This window comes from Ovis canadensis, chromosome 19 (genome assembly GCF_042477335.2).
Source record: "Ovis canadensis isolate MfBH-ARS-UI-01 breed Bighorn chromosome 19, ARS-UI_OviCan_v2, whole genome shotgun sequence".
Lineage (NCBI taxonomy): Eukaryota > Metazoa > Chordata > Mammalia > Artiodactyla > Bovidae > Ovis > Ovis canadensis.
In genome coordinates, this window is record NC_091263.1 from 30061070 (window position 1) to 30079059 (window position 17990).

The 17990-nt window shown below is 38.5% G+C and overlaps 1 protein-coding gene across 8 annotated transcripts in view; it reads right to left on the reverse strand.

Annotated features, from left to right (window-relative positions):
- The window catches only part of ANO10 (anoctamin 10), a 214666-nt gene that overhangs the window by 160969 nt on the left and 35707 nt on the right, over window positions 1-17990 (reverse strand). For all 8 annotated transcript variants that reach the window (XM_069560749.1, XM_069560750.1, XM_069560751.1 and 5 more), the window contains exons 9-11: window positions 16625-16807; window positions 8731-8922; window positions 2716-2844 (exon numbers count right to left, since the gene is read on the reverse strand). In XM_069560749.1, the coding sequence (XP_069416850.1) occupies window positions 2716-2844; window positions 8731-8922; window positions 16625-16807 (504 nt within the window). The remainder of the gene's footprint in view (window positions 1-2715; window positions 2845-8730; window positions 8923-16624; window positions 16808-17990) is intronic.

Genomic DNA, 17990 nt, shown 5'->3' on the forward strand with positions numbered 1-17990 from the left:
CAACACAGTTTTCCAGGCCTGCCACGACAAAGTATCAGGAACCGGGTGGTTTGAACAACAGAAATGTATTGTCTCACAGTCTGGAGACTAGGAGTCTGAAGTCATGGCTTCAGGGGCCCTGCTCCCTCTGAAACCTGGATGGGAAACTCCTCCCTTGGTGCTGCCTGGGTTCTGGCGGTTGACGGCAGTCCTTGGGGTTCTGTGGCCTGGAGCTAAAGCACTTCCATCTCTGTCTCCCTCATCACAGAGCACCCTCCCCTGGGTTTCTGTGGCTCTTCTCTTCTTGTCAGGACAATGGTCATACTGGATAAGGGTCTCCTCTACTCCAATACGACCACACTGGAACTACTTAGAGCTGTAGCAACTCCATTTCCAAATCAGGTCACATTCTGAGGTGCTGGGGGTCAGGAATTCAACAGACTTTTGGGGGAGATACAATTTACTAATAACAAGTTACCAAAGAAAAGTTTACAGACTATAAGTTGCCATTCATATAACATAACACATAATGTTATGTTATAACATTCTCAAAATGAGAAAACTATAGAGATGGAGAAGAGATTCATGACCACTGATGCTCACAGAGGTGAGCTGAGGGACCAGAATACCAGTGTGACTATAACAGGGTAGGAGGAGGGAAACCTTTGTGATGACGGAAATGCACATATCTTGACTGTAGGGGTTTAATGAATCAACACATGTTATAAAATGACAACCACACACTATACCAGTGTCAAGGTCTCCGTTTTGAAATCATGTTACAGTTATGTAAGTTGTAACCATTGGGACGAACTGGGTGAAGGGTGCATGGGCCCTCTGTACTATCTTTCCAGCTTCCTTTGAATTATAATTATTTCAAAATAAAAGGCTTAAAAATGTAAGAAAGTAAAAATTAAAGTCACAATTAAAGAATAGTAAGTTTCCTATAGAAAACAAGGTTTTTCCTCACAAGAGTTTTTAATCGAGGCTTTTATTTCTGTTGTACTCTAAAGAACCAATTTAGATAATGACAGTAAAATAGTTGCTTGAATACTACAGGAAGAGACTAAAATGGTAAGAGGAGGCATAAGGGTTAGAACCTCAGGACAACAACAAAGTTCCTGTTAAAATTGATTAAGAGATCAGTTCCTGCTATCTGATTAAGAGATCACGGATACAAAAGAAAACACTGGCCTAATGAACGGGAATATATAGGAAGACTGGGCCAGCCAGGAGTCTAGAAAAAGTGACGGCAAAATCAAGAAGTGGGAAGTGCTGAAATCATCTATCACTGCTTAGAAGCTGATGCGGGACACTGAGACCCGGCTCAGACAGAGGGAGGGAATGACTTTTAGGTTTTCTGCAACTCTTAAGACTATTACACTCCTCTTTCTCTGCCACTAAATTCACTAAGAAACCGTCTAATAACCAGCTCCACTTCTACTTGAACATGGACTGTTATAAGCATTGGAAAAGTCTCCTTAAGGCAAATTAACTACCTAGTATTCTGGTCAGTTCCTTGTGAGTCTCATGATTTTTAAGTGAAAGCCAGCCCCAAAGCTGAAAGCACCTAATGAGCTCCAGACGTGCTGACAAAGACAACCTCCAAGATCTGCAGAGTTAAGGGCCGTGTCTTAAATCAAGAAGATGCACTGTGAGCCTGGTCGTTTGGCCATCCCATCTGAGGGACCTCTGTCTTGTTCTTTCACTGCCACAGGTGGTAAGTCACCTTGCAAATAGCTCCCCAAAATCCTGTTCAGCCAACAAAATTCACAACAGGCTTACTTTTATCTGCAAAACATTCTCTTTCTCTTCCTACTTGCTGCTGTCTAAAATCCTTCTCTGAAATGCATACTCTACACACAACTTCTATCATGAACACAGATTCCTATCAAACATGCTAAAAGAGCCAACAGAACAAAGCAGGATCTCTTTCTTCTACTCCCAGAAACGTACAAGTTCATAATTTCATTTCTTAGGGTTAGCCCTAAGTCCTGAATCACCGCTCTGTGACCCTACTAAGTTCTGCTTTGACAAACTTTTACTACGATTCTATTTTTTTTAGTGTCTAAAAATGAAAGATCACAGTATCCTTGACAACTATAATCACAACAAGAAAATTCCTGCAAATTCTTCGATTTGTTATTGATTAGAGTTTCATTTTCAAGATGTACAGTAATCTGTATTCAGAAATATGATAAACAAGTTAAATATCAAAGAAATACACAGACAGCCAACTTATACTTTGTATGTGATATTGTGAGTCTTCCTATTCTTTACATCTTGGAGTTTTAGAGTGTTTTACGATGAATCCCATACCTGCTGCAAATGAGACTTTAAGCAAGTCATGATCAAAAAGTATTTCTTAGGATTTATTCGCTCAAGAAAGTAGAAGTTACAGATTCCCTAAAACTGACTGAAAAAACTCAAAATATTAAGTCCACAGAATTCTGTTTCAAATAGGATTTATCTCCTCAGCACTAGACACACCAGCACAATGGATGGAACAGTAACAGTCCTGTTTGTACCATGGTGACTATTTTGTATGGAGACAACAACCAGGAATGCACAGCCTGGATCCTCATGTGTTCCCATTACCTGAACTGCTTTGCCTTCTAACTAGTTAGTGCAAGTCACTGAACTGCCCATCAGTGACAGGCAGAGACATCACTGCCTTAGAAAAACATAGGCATCTGACGTAGAGATTATTTAAAATAGACTTAAATGTTCACTTACCTCCACGGCTACTACGATCAAAATAAGGTCTGTTTTTGACTCTGAGAAGAGTGCATTCACTTGTGGTGACATTCCAATCAGAGCACAGTTGGTGACCACAGATATAACACTCATTGTTTCAAAAGCCAACTGAAAGAAAAAAAATGTGAAATGAAAAATCACAATTGCGTGTGTGCTCAGTCGTGTCCGACGCCTTGAGACCCCGTCGACTGTAGCACGCCAGGTTCCTCTGCCTGTGGAAATTTTCCTGGCAAGAATACTGAAGACGGTTCCCATTCCCTTCTCCAGGGGATCTTCCTGGCCCAGGGATCAAACCCATGCCTCCTGCACTGGCAGGCAGATTCTTTACCACCTGGGAAGCCCAAAAACCACAATGATTGTGTCCGTATTTCCTCCTTCTTTTTCATATTATTTAAAGTCAAAGTCTTTCCTTAGTTCTAAACATTCCAAGAACATGCAAAACTTTTTCTCTATAATGCCATGATTTTATTTAGGTCAAAAAAGACATACTGTTAGAAGGTATTTCAGATACTTTAGGCTGGAATATCCCAAACAATATGTTCTATCTTTCCAACTGGAGGTGGCCAGGGACCTGAATTTGGAACACATCCAAGAAAAATACACTATTAAAGTTACTTGACTCTATGCATATCTGAAGGGAAACTAAAGTAGTGCAATCAGAGGGAACGTTTTACATTCAAAAACAAAGATGACTTTAAATAGAATTCATTTTGTAAAACTGTCCTACTTAACAGACCACACATCACATCTGGTTCAGCCATACCCAAGGCACCAGTTACAATGATTCCTTTCTAGTGGCATTTACCAAATCACCTGTAGAACTTTAGAAAAACACAGATACCAGGCCCCACTGAGACCTACTAAGACCTCTGTGATCCAGGGTCCCATGAGGAGACCAGTACACATTACTGAGTGTTGACTGGGGAAACGTTGTGACCACTGTTCTTTCTTTTTTGTGTGCACAGCACTTGGTGATCACTACTTCAGAACTTACTAATTCTAAGAAATGCAATCACCACTAGAAATATAGAAGCAAAACATGACTGAAGCTCAACTTAATAAAATCTTGTCCCATGAAGATTATCTAATCTCAACTTAATGAAATCTAGTCCCATGAAGATTATCTACCATCTTGTATTTTAAAAAATCCTTTGTGTAATCTTGTTTTTTGACAGTTTTCTTTATAACAAATCTACATAGGACTTTACCTTCTCTTAAAATAGCTTTAAATTTCTATTTATTTAATTATTATAAATTCAATCAAAAATCAAATGTTACCAGTGTACAGGGAAGAGTCTCCTTGTCCCCTTTCTCCCCCTTGTCAGTTTCTGTTCTTTCCACAGGATAACCACTATTATTAATTTCTTATATAACTTTCCAGACACTTTGTTTGCAAACAAATATAAGCAAACTTGCACAAATACTTTCTTATTCTCCTCTCAGCGTAATACACATTGTCAAGTCCCTTGCTTTGGTCACTTAAAATGCTGTGTAAGTTATTTCGTGTCAGGACACAGAGATCATCATTCTTAAGTCACAACTTAAGCCTGAAGTCACAACTGCTTAAGTATTTTATCGCATGAATGTACCAAGGTTTATTTAATCGTTTCCTTCTTGGTTATTATTACAAACAATGCTATAATTAGAAACCTTGCAAACACATCCTTTAAGAAGGGTGGAAGTAAGATAAATTCCTGAAATTTTAATAGTTGAGTCAAAGGTGCCACTGTGTTCGTTATTCTGACAGTACCAAGCTGAACTCAGGGTTGACCAGTTCACCTTCCCATCGGTAGCACAGGACAGTGTCTGGCTTCTTGCATTTTTAATACATTTCTATCTAAACTTTTTGATTTTAAAATATCACTTATCATGAGTTATAATTTACATATAATAAATCATACTCATTTATGATGTATACTTTATTAAGCTATACTCACCTGGGAAACCACTATCACAAACAGGATATTTCCATTTTCCCCCAAAGATTCCTCACAGTGCTTTGCAGTCCACCCCTTCTCTTTATACCTGGCACCAAGCAAACTTTGATCTATTTTTTGGTCGCTATATATTAGTTGTTTCAGAATTTTATATAGATTCACACAGTATATATGCTTTTATGTCTCCTCCTTTCATTCAACATGATTTTGAGGTTGATCCATATTATATGTTATCAGTAATTTATTCTTCTTTTTATTGCTGAGTAGTGATCCATTGTATGAATATATCATGACTTTTTTACCCATTTACCTAGTGAGTTGTTTGGCAAATTGGGTTATTTCCAGTCTTGGACTATTCTGAATAAAGTTACTATGGACACTCCTTTGCAAGTCTTTGCAAGGATATGTTCTTTCCCCTGGATTTCTAAGAACAGAGGTGCTGGGGTATGGTAGGTATATGTTGAACTATTTTTTTTTTACAAATTACAACTTAGTTTTGCAAGCATACACACTGAGGAAACTAGAATTGAAAGAGACACATGTACCCCAATGATCATCGCAGCACTGTTTATAATAGCCAGGACATGGAAGCAACCTAGATGTCCATCAGCAGATGAATGGATAAGAAAGCTGTAGTCTTCCATTTTAAAACAGGTATATAGTGCGATCTCACTGTGGTTTTCTTGTGCATTTCTCCAGTAGCTAATTCTAAATCTTTCCTTGAGTTCATTGATCATTTGCATATATTCTTTGGTGAAGCATTTCTTCAAATCTTGTCCATGTTTTTATTTAATTGTCTTATTACTGAGTTGCAGGAGTCCTTCACATAATCTGAACACAAGTTCTCTGGTAGACGTATGTGTTGTGAATATCTTCTCTCCTTCTGTGTCTTGCCTTTTTTTCCCTCTTAACTTTTGAAGCACAAACTCCCTTACCCCCTCATTTGGAGATTTAATTACCCCAATACTATCAGTAGATAGTCGATGATAATCTCCATTTAACAGATTTTACCTGTATCACATACTGAATTTCTGGACTTTCTATTTTGTTCCATTGATCTGTCTGAATAATGCAGCAGCACCACTCTACTTTAACAACTGAGGTTATGTAACACATTTTAATACGTAGGAAGGCGTGCCCCTGACCTTCCTTAGAGTTTTCCTGCTATTCTACTTCATTTCTTTTCCCCTGTGAACTTGACAGTAAGTTTATCTAATTAAAAGAAGAACTTCCATGGGGATAGTGCTACATTTATAAGCTAATTTGTAGATTAATTTATTTGTAACTTAAAGGAGAATCAATACATTTAGGATATTGAGTCTTCCTATATTAGTTAGATATTGCTGTGTAACAAATCATCTCAAACTCTGTAACTTAAAAACAATAATCATTTCTTTAGTTCATTATTCTGCAGGTGGACAACTTAGACTATGCTTACCTAGGCAATATTTTTGGTCTAGCTGACCTTGACTGGGCTTCCTCATGTACGTGTGGTCAGTGGGTGGGTAAACTGGAGACATAATTGGCCTGAGGAGGCTAGTTAGAATCTCTAGAACAATATTCAATAAGAGTAGGGACAGTGGACATTCTTGCATTGTTCCTAATCTTAGAAAGCATTCACTCTTTCACTAACAAGTATGGTTGTTAGCTTTAAGCTTTTTGAAATAGATGTTCCTTATCAAGTTGAAGCAATATCCTTCTACTCCTATGTTTCTGAGAGTTTCAAAAATGAATGGGTATTGGATGTTGCCAAATGCTTTATATATACTGACTGACACAATCCTGAGATATTTTTTTCTTCTTTGGAATATTAGTATGGTAGACGACACTGGTTGATTTTGAATACTGAACCAGAGCTTGCATCCCTGGACAAAACTCCACTTGTCATGGTACATAATTCTCCTCATATACTGCTAAATCTTATTAGTTAAGATATTATTAAGCTGTTCTTAAAGAGATAGGAATACCATACCACCTTGACCTGCCTCCTGAGAAATCTGTATGCAGGTCAAGAAGCAACAGTTAGAACTGAGCATGGAACAACAGACTGGTTCCAAATTGGGAAAGGAGTACGTCAAGGCTGCATATTGTCACCCTGCTTATTTAACTTATATGCAGAGTACATCATGTGAAATGCTGGGCTGGATGAAGCACAAGCTGGAATCAAAATTGCCAGAAATATCAATAACCTCAGATATGCAGATGATACCACCCTTATGGCAGAAAGTGAAGAACTAAAGAGCCTCTTGATGAAAGTGAAAGAAGAGAGAAACTTGGCTTAAAACTCAACATTCAGAAAATTAAGATCAAGGCATCCAGTCCCATCACTTCATGGCAAATAGATGGGGAAACAATGGAAACAGTGAGAAACTTTATTTTTTTGGCTCCAAAATCACTGCAGATAGTGACTGCAGCCATGAAATTAAAAGACACTTCTCCTTGGAAGAAAAGTTATGATCACTCTAGATAGCGTATTAAAAAGCAGAGACATTACTTTGCCAACAAAGGTCTGTCTAGTCAAAGCTATGGTTTTTTCAGTAGTCACGTATGGATGTGAGAATTGGAGTATAAAGAAAGCTGAGCACAGAAAATTGATGCTTCTGAACTGTGGTGTTGGAGAAGACTCTTGAGAGTCCCTTGGACTTCAAGGAGATTCAACCAGTCTATCCTAAAGGAAATCAGTCTTGAATATTCACTGGAAGGACTGATGCTGAAGCTGAAAACTCCAATACTTCGGCCACCTGATGCAAAGAACTGACTCACTAGAAAACACCCTGATGCTGGGAAAGATTGAGGGCGGGAAGAGAAGGGGACAACAGAGGATGAGATGGTTGGATGGCATCACCGACGCGACGGACAGGAGTTTGAGTAGGCTCCTGGAGTTGGTGATGGACAGGGAAGCCTGTCATGCTGCACTCCATGCGGTTGCAAACAGTTGGACACGACTGAATGACTAAACGAAACTGAAAGCTGTTCCGTGTATTTATTCACAACAGATATTAGTTTGTTATCTTCTTTTATACTCTGTCCTGATTTAGTACCATACTGACACTAAATTCATAGAATGAATTGGAAAATATTCCTTCCTCCTTTGTTTTCTGGGACAAATTATGTAAAATTGATGTTAATTTCCCTTTAAATGTTAGAATTTGCCAGCAAAACCATTTAGGCCAGGATATTTCTTTTTTGGGGAATTTTTAATAGCATATTCAATTTCCTTGTAATTCTGAGGATACTCAAATTACCTATTTCACATTGAGTGAGTTGTGGTAGTTTGTACTTTTGGAGAAACTGGTCTATTTCATTTACGATGATATGTAGTCAAAAGATACAAAGAACTGATTGAAAGTGAAAACACAGAATATCAAACTTTTGGGGATGCAAGTAAAGCAGTGCTGACAAAGAAATCTGTAGAACTAAAGGCATATACAAGAAAAGAGGAAAAATCTCAAATCAATAGTCTAAGCTCCTACTCAAGAAACTAGAAACAAGAAGAAAATAAACACAAAAGAATCAGAAAGAAGGAAATAATAAAGATAAGAGTACAAATCAATGAAATTGAAAGCAGTAAAATAACAGAGAAGATCAATGAAACAAAGAGCTGCTCCTTGGAAAAGATCAATATAATTGTCACACCTTTAACAAGACTAATAAGAAAAAAGAGACAATTCTCACACTTCACACTTTCTCTTTCACTCATGATTATTTACAAATGTGTTGTTTAGTTTTTAAGTGTTTGGTGATTTCCCTAAGATCTTTCTGTTACTGATTTTCAATTTGGTTCCACCACGGTCAGAGAGCACATTATGTATAAGGTCAATTCTTAAAAATTTTTAAGTTTGTTTTATGCCCCAGGAGATGGTACATTTTGTTGCAAGTTCTATAAACACTTGAAAAGAAAGTATATTCTATTATTGTTGAGTAGAAAGTTCCATAACATGGATTAGATTCTATTATTGGATAGTATTTTTCCAAAACTCTCCATAGAGCTTTTATTTAAAATCACAATGCTTCATTTTTTAATTTTTTTTAAAATAATTTTTTCTCAAATAATTACCTGCCATACACCAATACTGGCTGAGGGTTCTGAGAATGGACGTTTGAAGACTCTGCACATTTTTAAGGCATCTGAATTAACTTCAGTGAGATTATTTAGCACAGCGAAGGCAGCTGCCAGTGGGTAAACACAGGAGAAAAGGCTCACATAACCGAACTGCAGGAATAATTCCAAGTAATCATCAAAGGTGCCCTGAAAATGTAAACAAGAAGAAAACAGGCATTGTTTTAATATCACTTAATAAGAGCAGTCTTTCGCAATACTGTTCAAGGCAGGAGCCTCTAAGAACAGCAATAACAAAAATCTTGAGAGTTTCTCCCAATTCCTTCTTCTCAACAACAGAATTTAAATTCAAAGACCATTTTATCTTAAAGTCCCTGAAATAAAGAATAAAAAATGATTTTGCTGCTCATATCACATCAAATCACCGAAATATTACATTTTTTTCCTAATATAAACAACAGCAAAGCTAAAGCATTTGCTCCTGACCAAGTAAAAAGAAGGCAATGGCACCCCACTCCAGTACTTCTGCCTGGAAAATCCCATGGGCGGAGGAGCCTGGTGGGCTGCAGTCCACAGGGTTGCTAAGAGTCGGACACGACTGAGCGGCTTCACTTTCACTTTCATGCACTGGAGAAGGACATGGCGACCCACTCCAGTATTCTTGCCTGGAGAATCCCAAGGACGGGGGAGCCTGGTGGGCTGCCGTCTATGGGGTCACACAGAGTCGGACATGACTGAAGCGACTTAGCAGCAGCAGCAAGTAAAAAGAAATGATCCCGTATCACTATTAGAAATCTTACATGATGGTCCCTTCACATCAGGGGCAAATCTCTGCCCCTGAACTTCCATTAAAAACTTGACGGTGGTGATGCCAGCGAAAATGGCAAAGTAAGAACATCCAGAAGTTTTCCTCTCCATAAAAGCAAACAGAAACTAACTATAAAATTTGTCAAAATTCACTGTTAGTATTCTGGAAATTAACCAAAGGCTTGTATCAATTATGGAAACATTTAGTCAAGAATAACAGCTTGATTTTGAGTCTCACCTTCTGCACCCCAGTTCTGTAGCAGCTTCAACAAATAATAGCATGCATTTCCATACTAAAGGGAGGAGAATGTGGCTGCAGATCTTTGAAAGTCTCATCCGAAAGGAAAGCATTATCTGGCCTGGCTCTAGAAGACTCCACGCAAAAGAATTCTCCCCATTTAACCTCACTGAGTCTTCGGGTGCTAAAGGTCCTCCCCCACAGATGTTAAATGAACTTTTTAACATCAGACTTGACCTGCATACAGATTTCTCAGGAGGCAGGTCAGGTGGTCTGGTATTCCCATCTCTTTCAGAATTTTCCACAGTTTGTTGTGATCCACACAGTCAAAGGCTTTGGCATAGTCAATAAAGCAGAAGATGTTTTTCTGGAACTCTCTTGCTTTTTTGATGATCCATCAGATGTTGGAAATTTGATCTCTGGTTCCTCTGCCTTTTCTAAAACCAGCTTGAACATCTGGAAATTAATGGTTCACATATTGTCAAAGCCTGACTTGGAGAATTTTGAGCTTTATTAGCGTGTGAGATGAGTGCAATTGTGCAGTAGTTTGAACATTTCTTTGGCATTGTCTTTCTTTGGGATTGAGATGAAAACTGACCATTTCCAGTCCTGTGGCCACTGCTGAGTTTTCCATGTTTGCTGGCATACTGAGTGAAACACTTTGACAGCATCATCTTTTAGGATTTGAAATAGCTCAACTGGAATTCCATCACCTACACTAGCTTTGTTTGTAGTGATGCTTATTAAGGCCCACTTGACTTCACATTCCAGGATGTCTGTTTCTAGGTCCGGGTCATGAAGATCTTTTTTGTATAGTTCTTCTGTGTATTCTTGCCACCTCTTCTTAATATCTTCTGCTTCGGTTAGGTCCATACCATTTATGTCCTTTATTGAGCCCATCTTCAATGAAATGTTCCCTTGGTATCTCTAATTTTCTTAAAGAGATCTCTAGTCTTTCCCCTTCTATTGTTTTCCTCTATTTCTTTGCACTGATCACTGAGGAAGGCTTTCTTATCTCTCCTTGCTATTCTTTGGAACTCTGCATTCAAATGGGTATATCTTTCCTTTTCTCCTTTGTTTTTTGCTTCTCTTCTTTTCACAGCTATTTTTATAAGGTCTCTTCAGACAGTCATTTTGCTTTTTTGCATTTCTTTTTCTTGGGGATGGTCTTGATCCCTGTCTCCTGTACAATGTTACAAAGCTCCATCCATAGTTCATCAGGTATTCTGTCTATCAGATCTAGTCTCTTAAATCTATTTCCCACTTCCACTGTATAATCATAAGGGATTTGATTTAGGTCATACCTGAATGATCTAGTGGTTTTCCCCACTTTCTTCAATTTAAGTCTGAATTTGGCAATAAGGCGTTCATGATCTGAGCAACAGTCAGCTCCCGGTCTTGTTTTTGCTGACTGGAAAGAGCTTCTCCATCTTTGGCTGCAAAGAATATAATCAATCTGATTTCAGTATTGGCCACCTGGTGATGTCCATGTGTACAGTCTTCTCTTATGCTGTTTGAAGAGGGTGTTTGCTATGACCAATGCGTTCTCTTGTCAAAACTCGATTAGCCTTTGCCCTGCTTCATTCCATACTCCAAGGCCAAATTTGTCTGTTACTCCAGGTGTTTCTTGACTTCCTACTTTTGCATTCCAGTCCCCTATCATGAAAAGGACATCTTTTTTGTGTGTTAGTTCTAAAAGGTCTTGTGAGTCTACATGCTGCTGCTGCTGCTGCTAAGTCGCTTCAGTCGTGTCCAACTCTGTGCGACCCCATAGATGGCAGCCCACCAGGCTTCCCCATCCCTGGGATTCTCTAGGCAAGAATACTGGAGTGGGTTGCCATTTCCTTCTCCAGTAAGTCTACATAGAACCGTTCAACTTCAGCTTCTTCAGCATTACTAGTCAGGGCACAGACTTGGATTACCGTGATATTGAATGGTTTGCCTTGGAAACGAACAGACACCATTCTGTCATTTTTGAGATTGCATCCAAGTTCTGCATTTCGGACTCTTCTATTGACTATGATGGCTACTCCATTTCTTCTAAGGGATTCTTGCGAGAGGCGAGTGATCTTTAACAACTGGAAATAGGCACCTGCATTGAAGTGGGAAGCCTGGACACTGGTGACTCTGACTTATCACCTGAGCAACATCACCACTCCTCCACAGGACCCAGAGGCCTGCTGCTCACACAGTTACCCCAGAGGGGCCAAGCAGCGCTCGACATGGTGCAGTGACAGGGTGAGGGAACCATCCAAGCCAGCTTCCAACCTTCTCACTCTCATGATCGTTCAGTGCACAGGCAAACATGGCAGTTTAAGAAAAACATTCACTGCAGTATTTTAAAGCAACATGAAACAACCATTATAAATTCAAATTTTAAATATTATTACTGTATTTCACACAGTCTTTCACCAAGATACACATGCCAAATTCAATAGATGAGAGCTTTAGTAAAAGTCAGATTCTACTTCTAGTCAGTCTATTTTTTATTTTACTAAAATATGAAATACCCAAACAAAATTACTGGGGAATTACAGAGTACTGGGGATAGCAGAAAGTGCTTCTTCCAGATGTTCTGGATATTTGGATGAAAAATGAACCCAGGGATTTTGAGTGAGTTTCACCGACTGTCTGCAAGCCTTGCCAAGGAGTAATGCCAACCGCATGTGTTTTGGGAGCTGGCAGGTTGACACTCAGCTGGGGATTCAGTGCTGAACAGTTTCTAAACAACTCTTTGGTTGCATTTGGCTCCAGAGAGAATGTCCTTATGTTCTGTTGCAGCATTGAGATGTGGTTTTTAAATACACCCAGCAATATAGCATCGATTTATTTCTCTGAAGAGTGAAGAAATCAAGCGTTGGGAAAGAGTGAAAATCTCAGCAATCAAGCCATTGTTACCACAATTCATTCTTAAGAAATCCTGATAGCCTACACTTGGCTTTCAAAATTGGGTTGTTTCAGCTCGTAAAATAAAAGGTTGAGGCTCTGCAGAGATGTGTCGATGACACTTTCTCTCCGATGTGCCACAGGGCAGCCTCCACAAGTCACATAAACATCATCTGGCCTTTCTAGCATCCAGAACCCAGGGAGCCCCTTCCCCACAGAGCAACATGCCCCACATTCTGCATTTCCATCTCACAACAGGCTTTGCAGTGGTAGTAGTTACATGGTAACACTATCAGTACTTTGACACTTCTGAGTACTTTTGGTTCAGTCAGTACAGCACACCAGGGACATATCTTTCAGCCAGAAGCAAAAAAAAAAAAAAAAAGCAAATTTAACAAAGTAAACAATCAGATGTTAAAAAAATACACTAACCAAGATACACGCTACTCTTAACAGCTGCAAGTTAGCAAAAGAACAACTTACTAAGATGATTCTGAGGACCTATTCACAAACTTTAAGAACAAAGCAATTATTTATAATGCTATGGTATATCTGTGACATAGTAATTTTACATATCTAATTTATTACATGTATGAAAACCAAGTTTCAGGTTCCAGGGGATCCACCCCACCAGCCCCTCACACTGCCCCTGGAGAGACATCACGTCTCAGAGTTTCCCACCCAGAGTACGTGAGAAGGAAAGAAAGTACAGGGTGAAGGCAACAGGCAGCACACAGCAGGGGCTGAGCCGCTCTTTTCCGGAAGCTGTCCTTTATTCAACATTGAACTGAGAGCCTGCTGAATGCCAGGCTCTCTGTTAGCAACAGAGTTTGCACAATAAATAACATGGAGACTCTATCCCAGTGACTGAGAAAGGAAAACTGCTAGCAAATGGCACAAACCCTAACGAATATTAGCATATTCAACATCACAATGTGGAATACTGAGCAAGTGAAGCTAATCACTTAAATGCAAACATGGTGGTCCATTAAGAAACTTATGAAAATACAAATTGAAGGAGGTAAGATGATTGCAACAGAAGCAAAAAAAATTTTTCTTTATAAAATTCAACATTATTCATGATAAAAATTCTTCTCAAATAGGGAAGAGAAAAAACTTCTTAAACTGATAAAGTTACTGCCTAAAACATGGAACAAACATAATACTTAATGGTCAGGGGAAAAAAAAAATCAGGAACAAGATAAAGATTCCTGTTATAACTGTTTGTGTCCAAATTGTATTGAACATATTAGTGAGTCAAATAATAAAAAGTTAAAGGACTGAAGGAAGAAAGAAAATAGCCATTAGTGAAGGGAGGAGGGTTAAGAGTTTGGAATCAGCAGACACAAACCATAATATTATATATAGGATGAAGAAACAACAAAGTCCAAGTAAATGTATTCAATATCCTGTAACAAACCACGTGAGATAAACCATGTATATATATGTATTCCTTTTCATATATATATGAAGGACTGGAAGGACTGATGCTAAAGCTAAAACTTCAATACTTTGGCCACTTGATGTGAAGAGCTAACTGGTTGGAAAAGACTTTGATGCTGGGAAAGAATGAGGGCAGGAGGAGAAGGGGATAAAAGAGGACAAAATGGTTGGATGGCATCACCAAATCAACAAACATGCGTTTGAGCAAACTCTGGCAGATAATGAAGGGCAGAGAAGCCTGGCATGCTGCAGATTACGGAGTCTCGAAGAGTCAGACACAACTTAGCAACTAAACAACAACAAAATAACTGAATTACTTTGATGTACAGCAGAGATTAACACTGTGAATCAACCACACTTAATAAAGTTAAAATTGAAAAAGAAAATATCAGGGGACATATGCATGCCTATGACTGAATCATGTTGCTGTTCGGCAGAAACCAACACAATACTGTAAAGCAATTATTCAATTAAAATTAATAAATTTAAAATTAAAAAAGAAAATGTCCATTTTTTATTTGTAGCTGAAATAACTGTCTACATGCAAAAATCCAATAAAATTTTTAAAAGTTGGAAATAATAGAATTCTGCAAAGTTTCTGGATAAAAGATATAAAAACCAATAAGCATTCCTGTATGCCACCAACAAACAATTAGAAATTATTTTTAAAGACCTACCATTCATAGGGAACAGAGTAGTCTCAGTATCTATCACAGATAACCTATTCAACACAAAGCGAAAAAGAACCTAAGCAAAAAAGAGGCTTTGCAAACTGTCTGTCACCCGGTCAGTCATGTGATCTAACAAAGCAGCCCTATACATGGAGCAACCCTTTTCCCCCACTGCCCCGTCAAAGCCTCCTGATGGGGTATAGTGGAGGCCCACCTCCAGAACTGCTGAACCTGAATCTCAGGGGGAAACAACGGGACAAACTGGCTTCACAAAAATTCACGCTCTGAAAACCAAAAAGGTGTGGGGATTACTCTAGCAGTTTCCAAACCTTCAGGTCTCCAAAGCCCTAAACTCTTTCAAACCACTGATGATATCAAGGACTTTTTCTTCCTAAAAGTTACTACACCTAGCATTATTTACTGTGTTAGAAATTAAAAAGCAGAACTGAAAAAATATTTCTCATTGACTCACTTCAAAAATAAAAAGCATATTAACATAAATAAAATATTGTTTGAAAAATAATTACATTTTCCAAAATACAAAAATGTTGAGTGTGGAGGATGGTACTCACTTACATCTTTGACACACATTTTTGATGCCTAGCTCATGAGAAGGCATCTCTCATTTGCTGTGTGTCAATACAGTATTCCGGTTGGAATACTCACCATGAAAACTCAGCCACACACAGCTATGCGGTTGGATATGAGCCGCTCCCAGGACTGGGACAGCAGTGCTCAGTGAGATCTGAGGGGGTACACAGCCCTGGTCCTGTTCCTGGAAGAACTGGGTCAGCAGACCCCAGTGGATGGCCTCTGGTAGAGACATTATGGAGAATTTCTTTTTCCTTATACCCTGTCTCACACTTTCCAAGCTTTCTACAGTGAGTAAGCAAGTATTACTCTTTGGAATAATGCTTTAGTCTCAGTCAAACTCCTTTTCCCCAAAGCTTGGCAACACTGTTTTAGATTCATAATGTAGCACTCAGGATGAATTTACAGAAAATACCATTCTAAGCTCACTGGCTTCAGTGAGGAAACAATGTTCCTGGAGGTAGGATGAGTGCATAGCAAACAGCGATCTAGAACAAATGTATCCCCAAAGCACAACCCCATTCCCAAATGAATGGAGAGAGTCAGACCAGTAATAACTCGTGCTGATCTTGTGAAAAGAGTGAAGGAGGAACTTACAGGAGATGAGGAGGGAAGAACGGTCAGATAACGCAGGACCCTGCCAGCAAGTTAAGTTACTAAGGAGAGAGACATTTAAGCCCAGCGTTCACTCACAGACCCATTGCCTGTGAGGGAAATTAGTACACTGCTTCCTTTACTTCACATCAGAGAGCCCATGCTGAATAACAGAAAGACTCTGAATAGAAAAATCTTGAATCCTATTTCTGATTTAGGCACCAAGTGATTAACAACACAGAGCTTTATCAACACAGAGCTTTATCTACCTATTATTAACGTGAGAAAAGTGCCCTTCCATTGTTAGCGATGGGCTTCCATTTTTTTGAGTATAAAGTGTACAGAGCACACAACAGCTCCACGGCCGTTTCGCCTCTCCCCTGCTCTGCCATCTTTGAAACAGCCCCGCCACCCTCAGCAGAGCAGTCTCACAATTCATGGGACTCATCCTTTGGGTGTTAGGCATAAACTCCAGGCTCAAGACAGCAGCATCTTGACACACTGTTCCTTCTTTTTAACTGTAAAGTACTTCATGGTAAGGAAACTGGCTGGAAAGCAGTCATACCTGAGATGATGAATATGTACATATTTGTCGTATACAGTCTGCACATGACTATTATTATTCACTTTCAATGTTTAATTCGGCAATATCCAAACTTACCAAGTAAGTTCCCATTTCCTTTTCCAGAACGACCTGTTCATATAATGTAGCATCGATGTCTGCCTTTAAAGCTTCCACCTTCTTCTTTACCCGCACATGGTGCTTCTTTTGGAGCCAATAAGGAAGAAGAGACTCTACAATTTGGTTAAGGATCTGGGAGGTAATCAGGAGAGTAGCCAAGCTCTAAAGAGAAGCACATAAATGATATTTGGCAATGTAACTTAACAAAACCAAAGCATGAATACAATTACGCAGTTAAAAAAAAAAAGGAATCTAACAAATAATGTATTATTATGTTATAAAAACTAGTATCAGAAAAGCTAGGTATAAAAAAAATTAGGAGCTAAGTCTTAGAATGATGTTTCTAATTTACTGGTTCTTCACAAGACAGACTAAAATACAAAAAGAGTATAATACAAATAAGATTATAATAGAAAACTGGTTATGAGTTGGGAGGACAACAAATTAAACTGAAATTGTGTTTTTTACAATCTCATATGAGTCTAAATGATGTCACCAGCTTTGAAAGTTTAGTCAGAACTTACTACAAAATTAATATATGCTCCCTCACTGTAGAAAAACTTAAAAACAGAAAAAAAGTCAGCCTTAACTTAACAACCATGTCAGAACCACTGCTAACATCTTACTTAAGTATTTCTTCCTAATGATATGTAAAAACAAAAGTAGAAACATCTGTATGTGTACAGCTTTGTAGATTTCTTTTCTGACTATCCTGTGAGCACTTTCCCATGCCATGAATAATTCTTTTTTGCGAGCCCATGCACTGTGGTTGAATATAAGTACTATTTTCAACTGCCATTGTTATAAGTGCTGCTCCTCACCTATGTGCATGAATCTTCATCCCACCTTTGATGACTTACTAGGAATGGAATAAGGTTCTTAGGAAAGTTACTCAAGTAGTTTCCAGAGGTACTGTGTCAATTTCCACTCTTCCCAGGTAGGCATCAGGGTTTCCATCACAAACCACTTTTGCTGATATTAAAATTCTTTGTTTCAAAGAGTTCTTCCCTGCCCCTCATCCCCTGTTAAATAAAGGAGACTCTCAAAAGTATAAGAAATGAGGGGTTGTATCTCATTAACACACTAATGGTGGGACTGGAGAGGTATGTATGTCTAACCTATTGATTTCAAATGTATTATTTTCAAAAATAATTTGTAAAAGGAGCATTGTATCTAGTTTAGTTACTAGGAACACAGTATTTTATTTTTATGTCAGCTTTTAGAACTGTAACTACAAAATCTTTTTAACTGTTATACAAATTTTTTAATTTCTTGAAAAATGATCCCAAGCTCTCATATAAAGATTAAGAAGCCTAAACTTTGAGACACTAATAATCGCAGTATA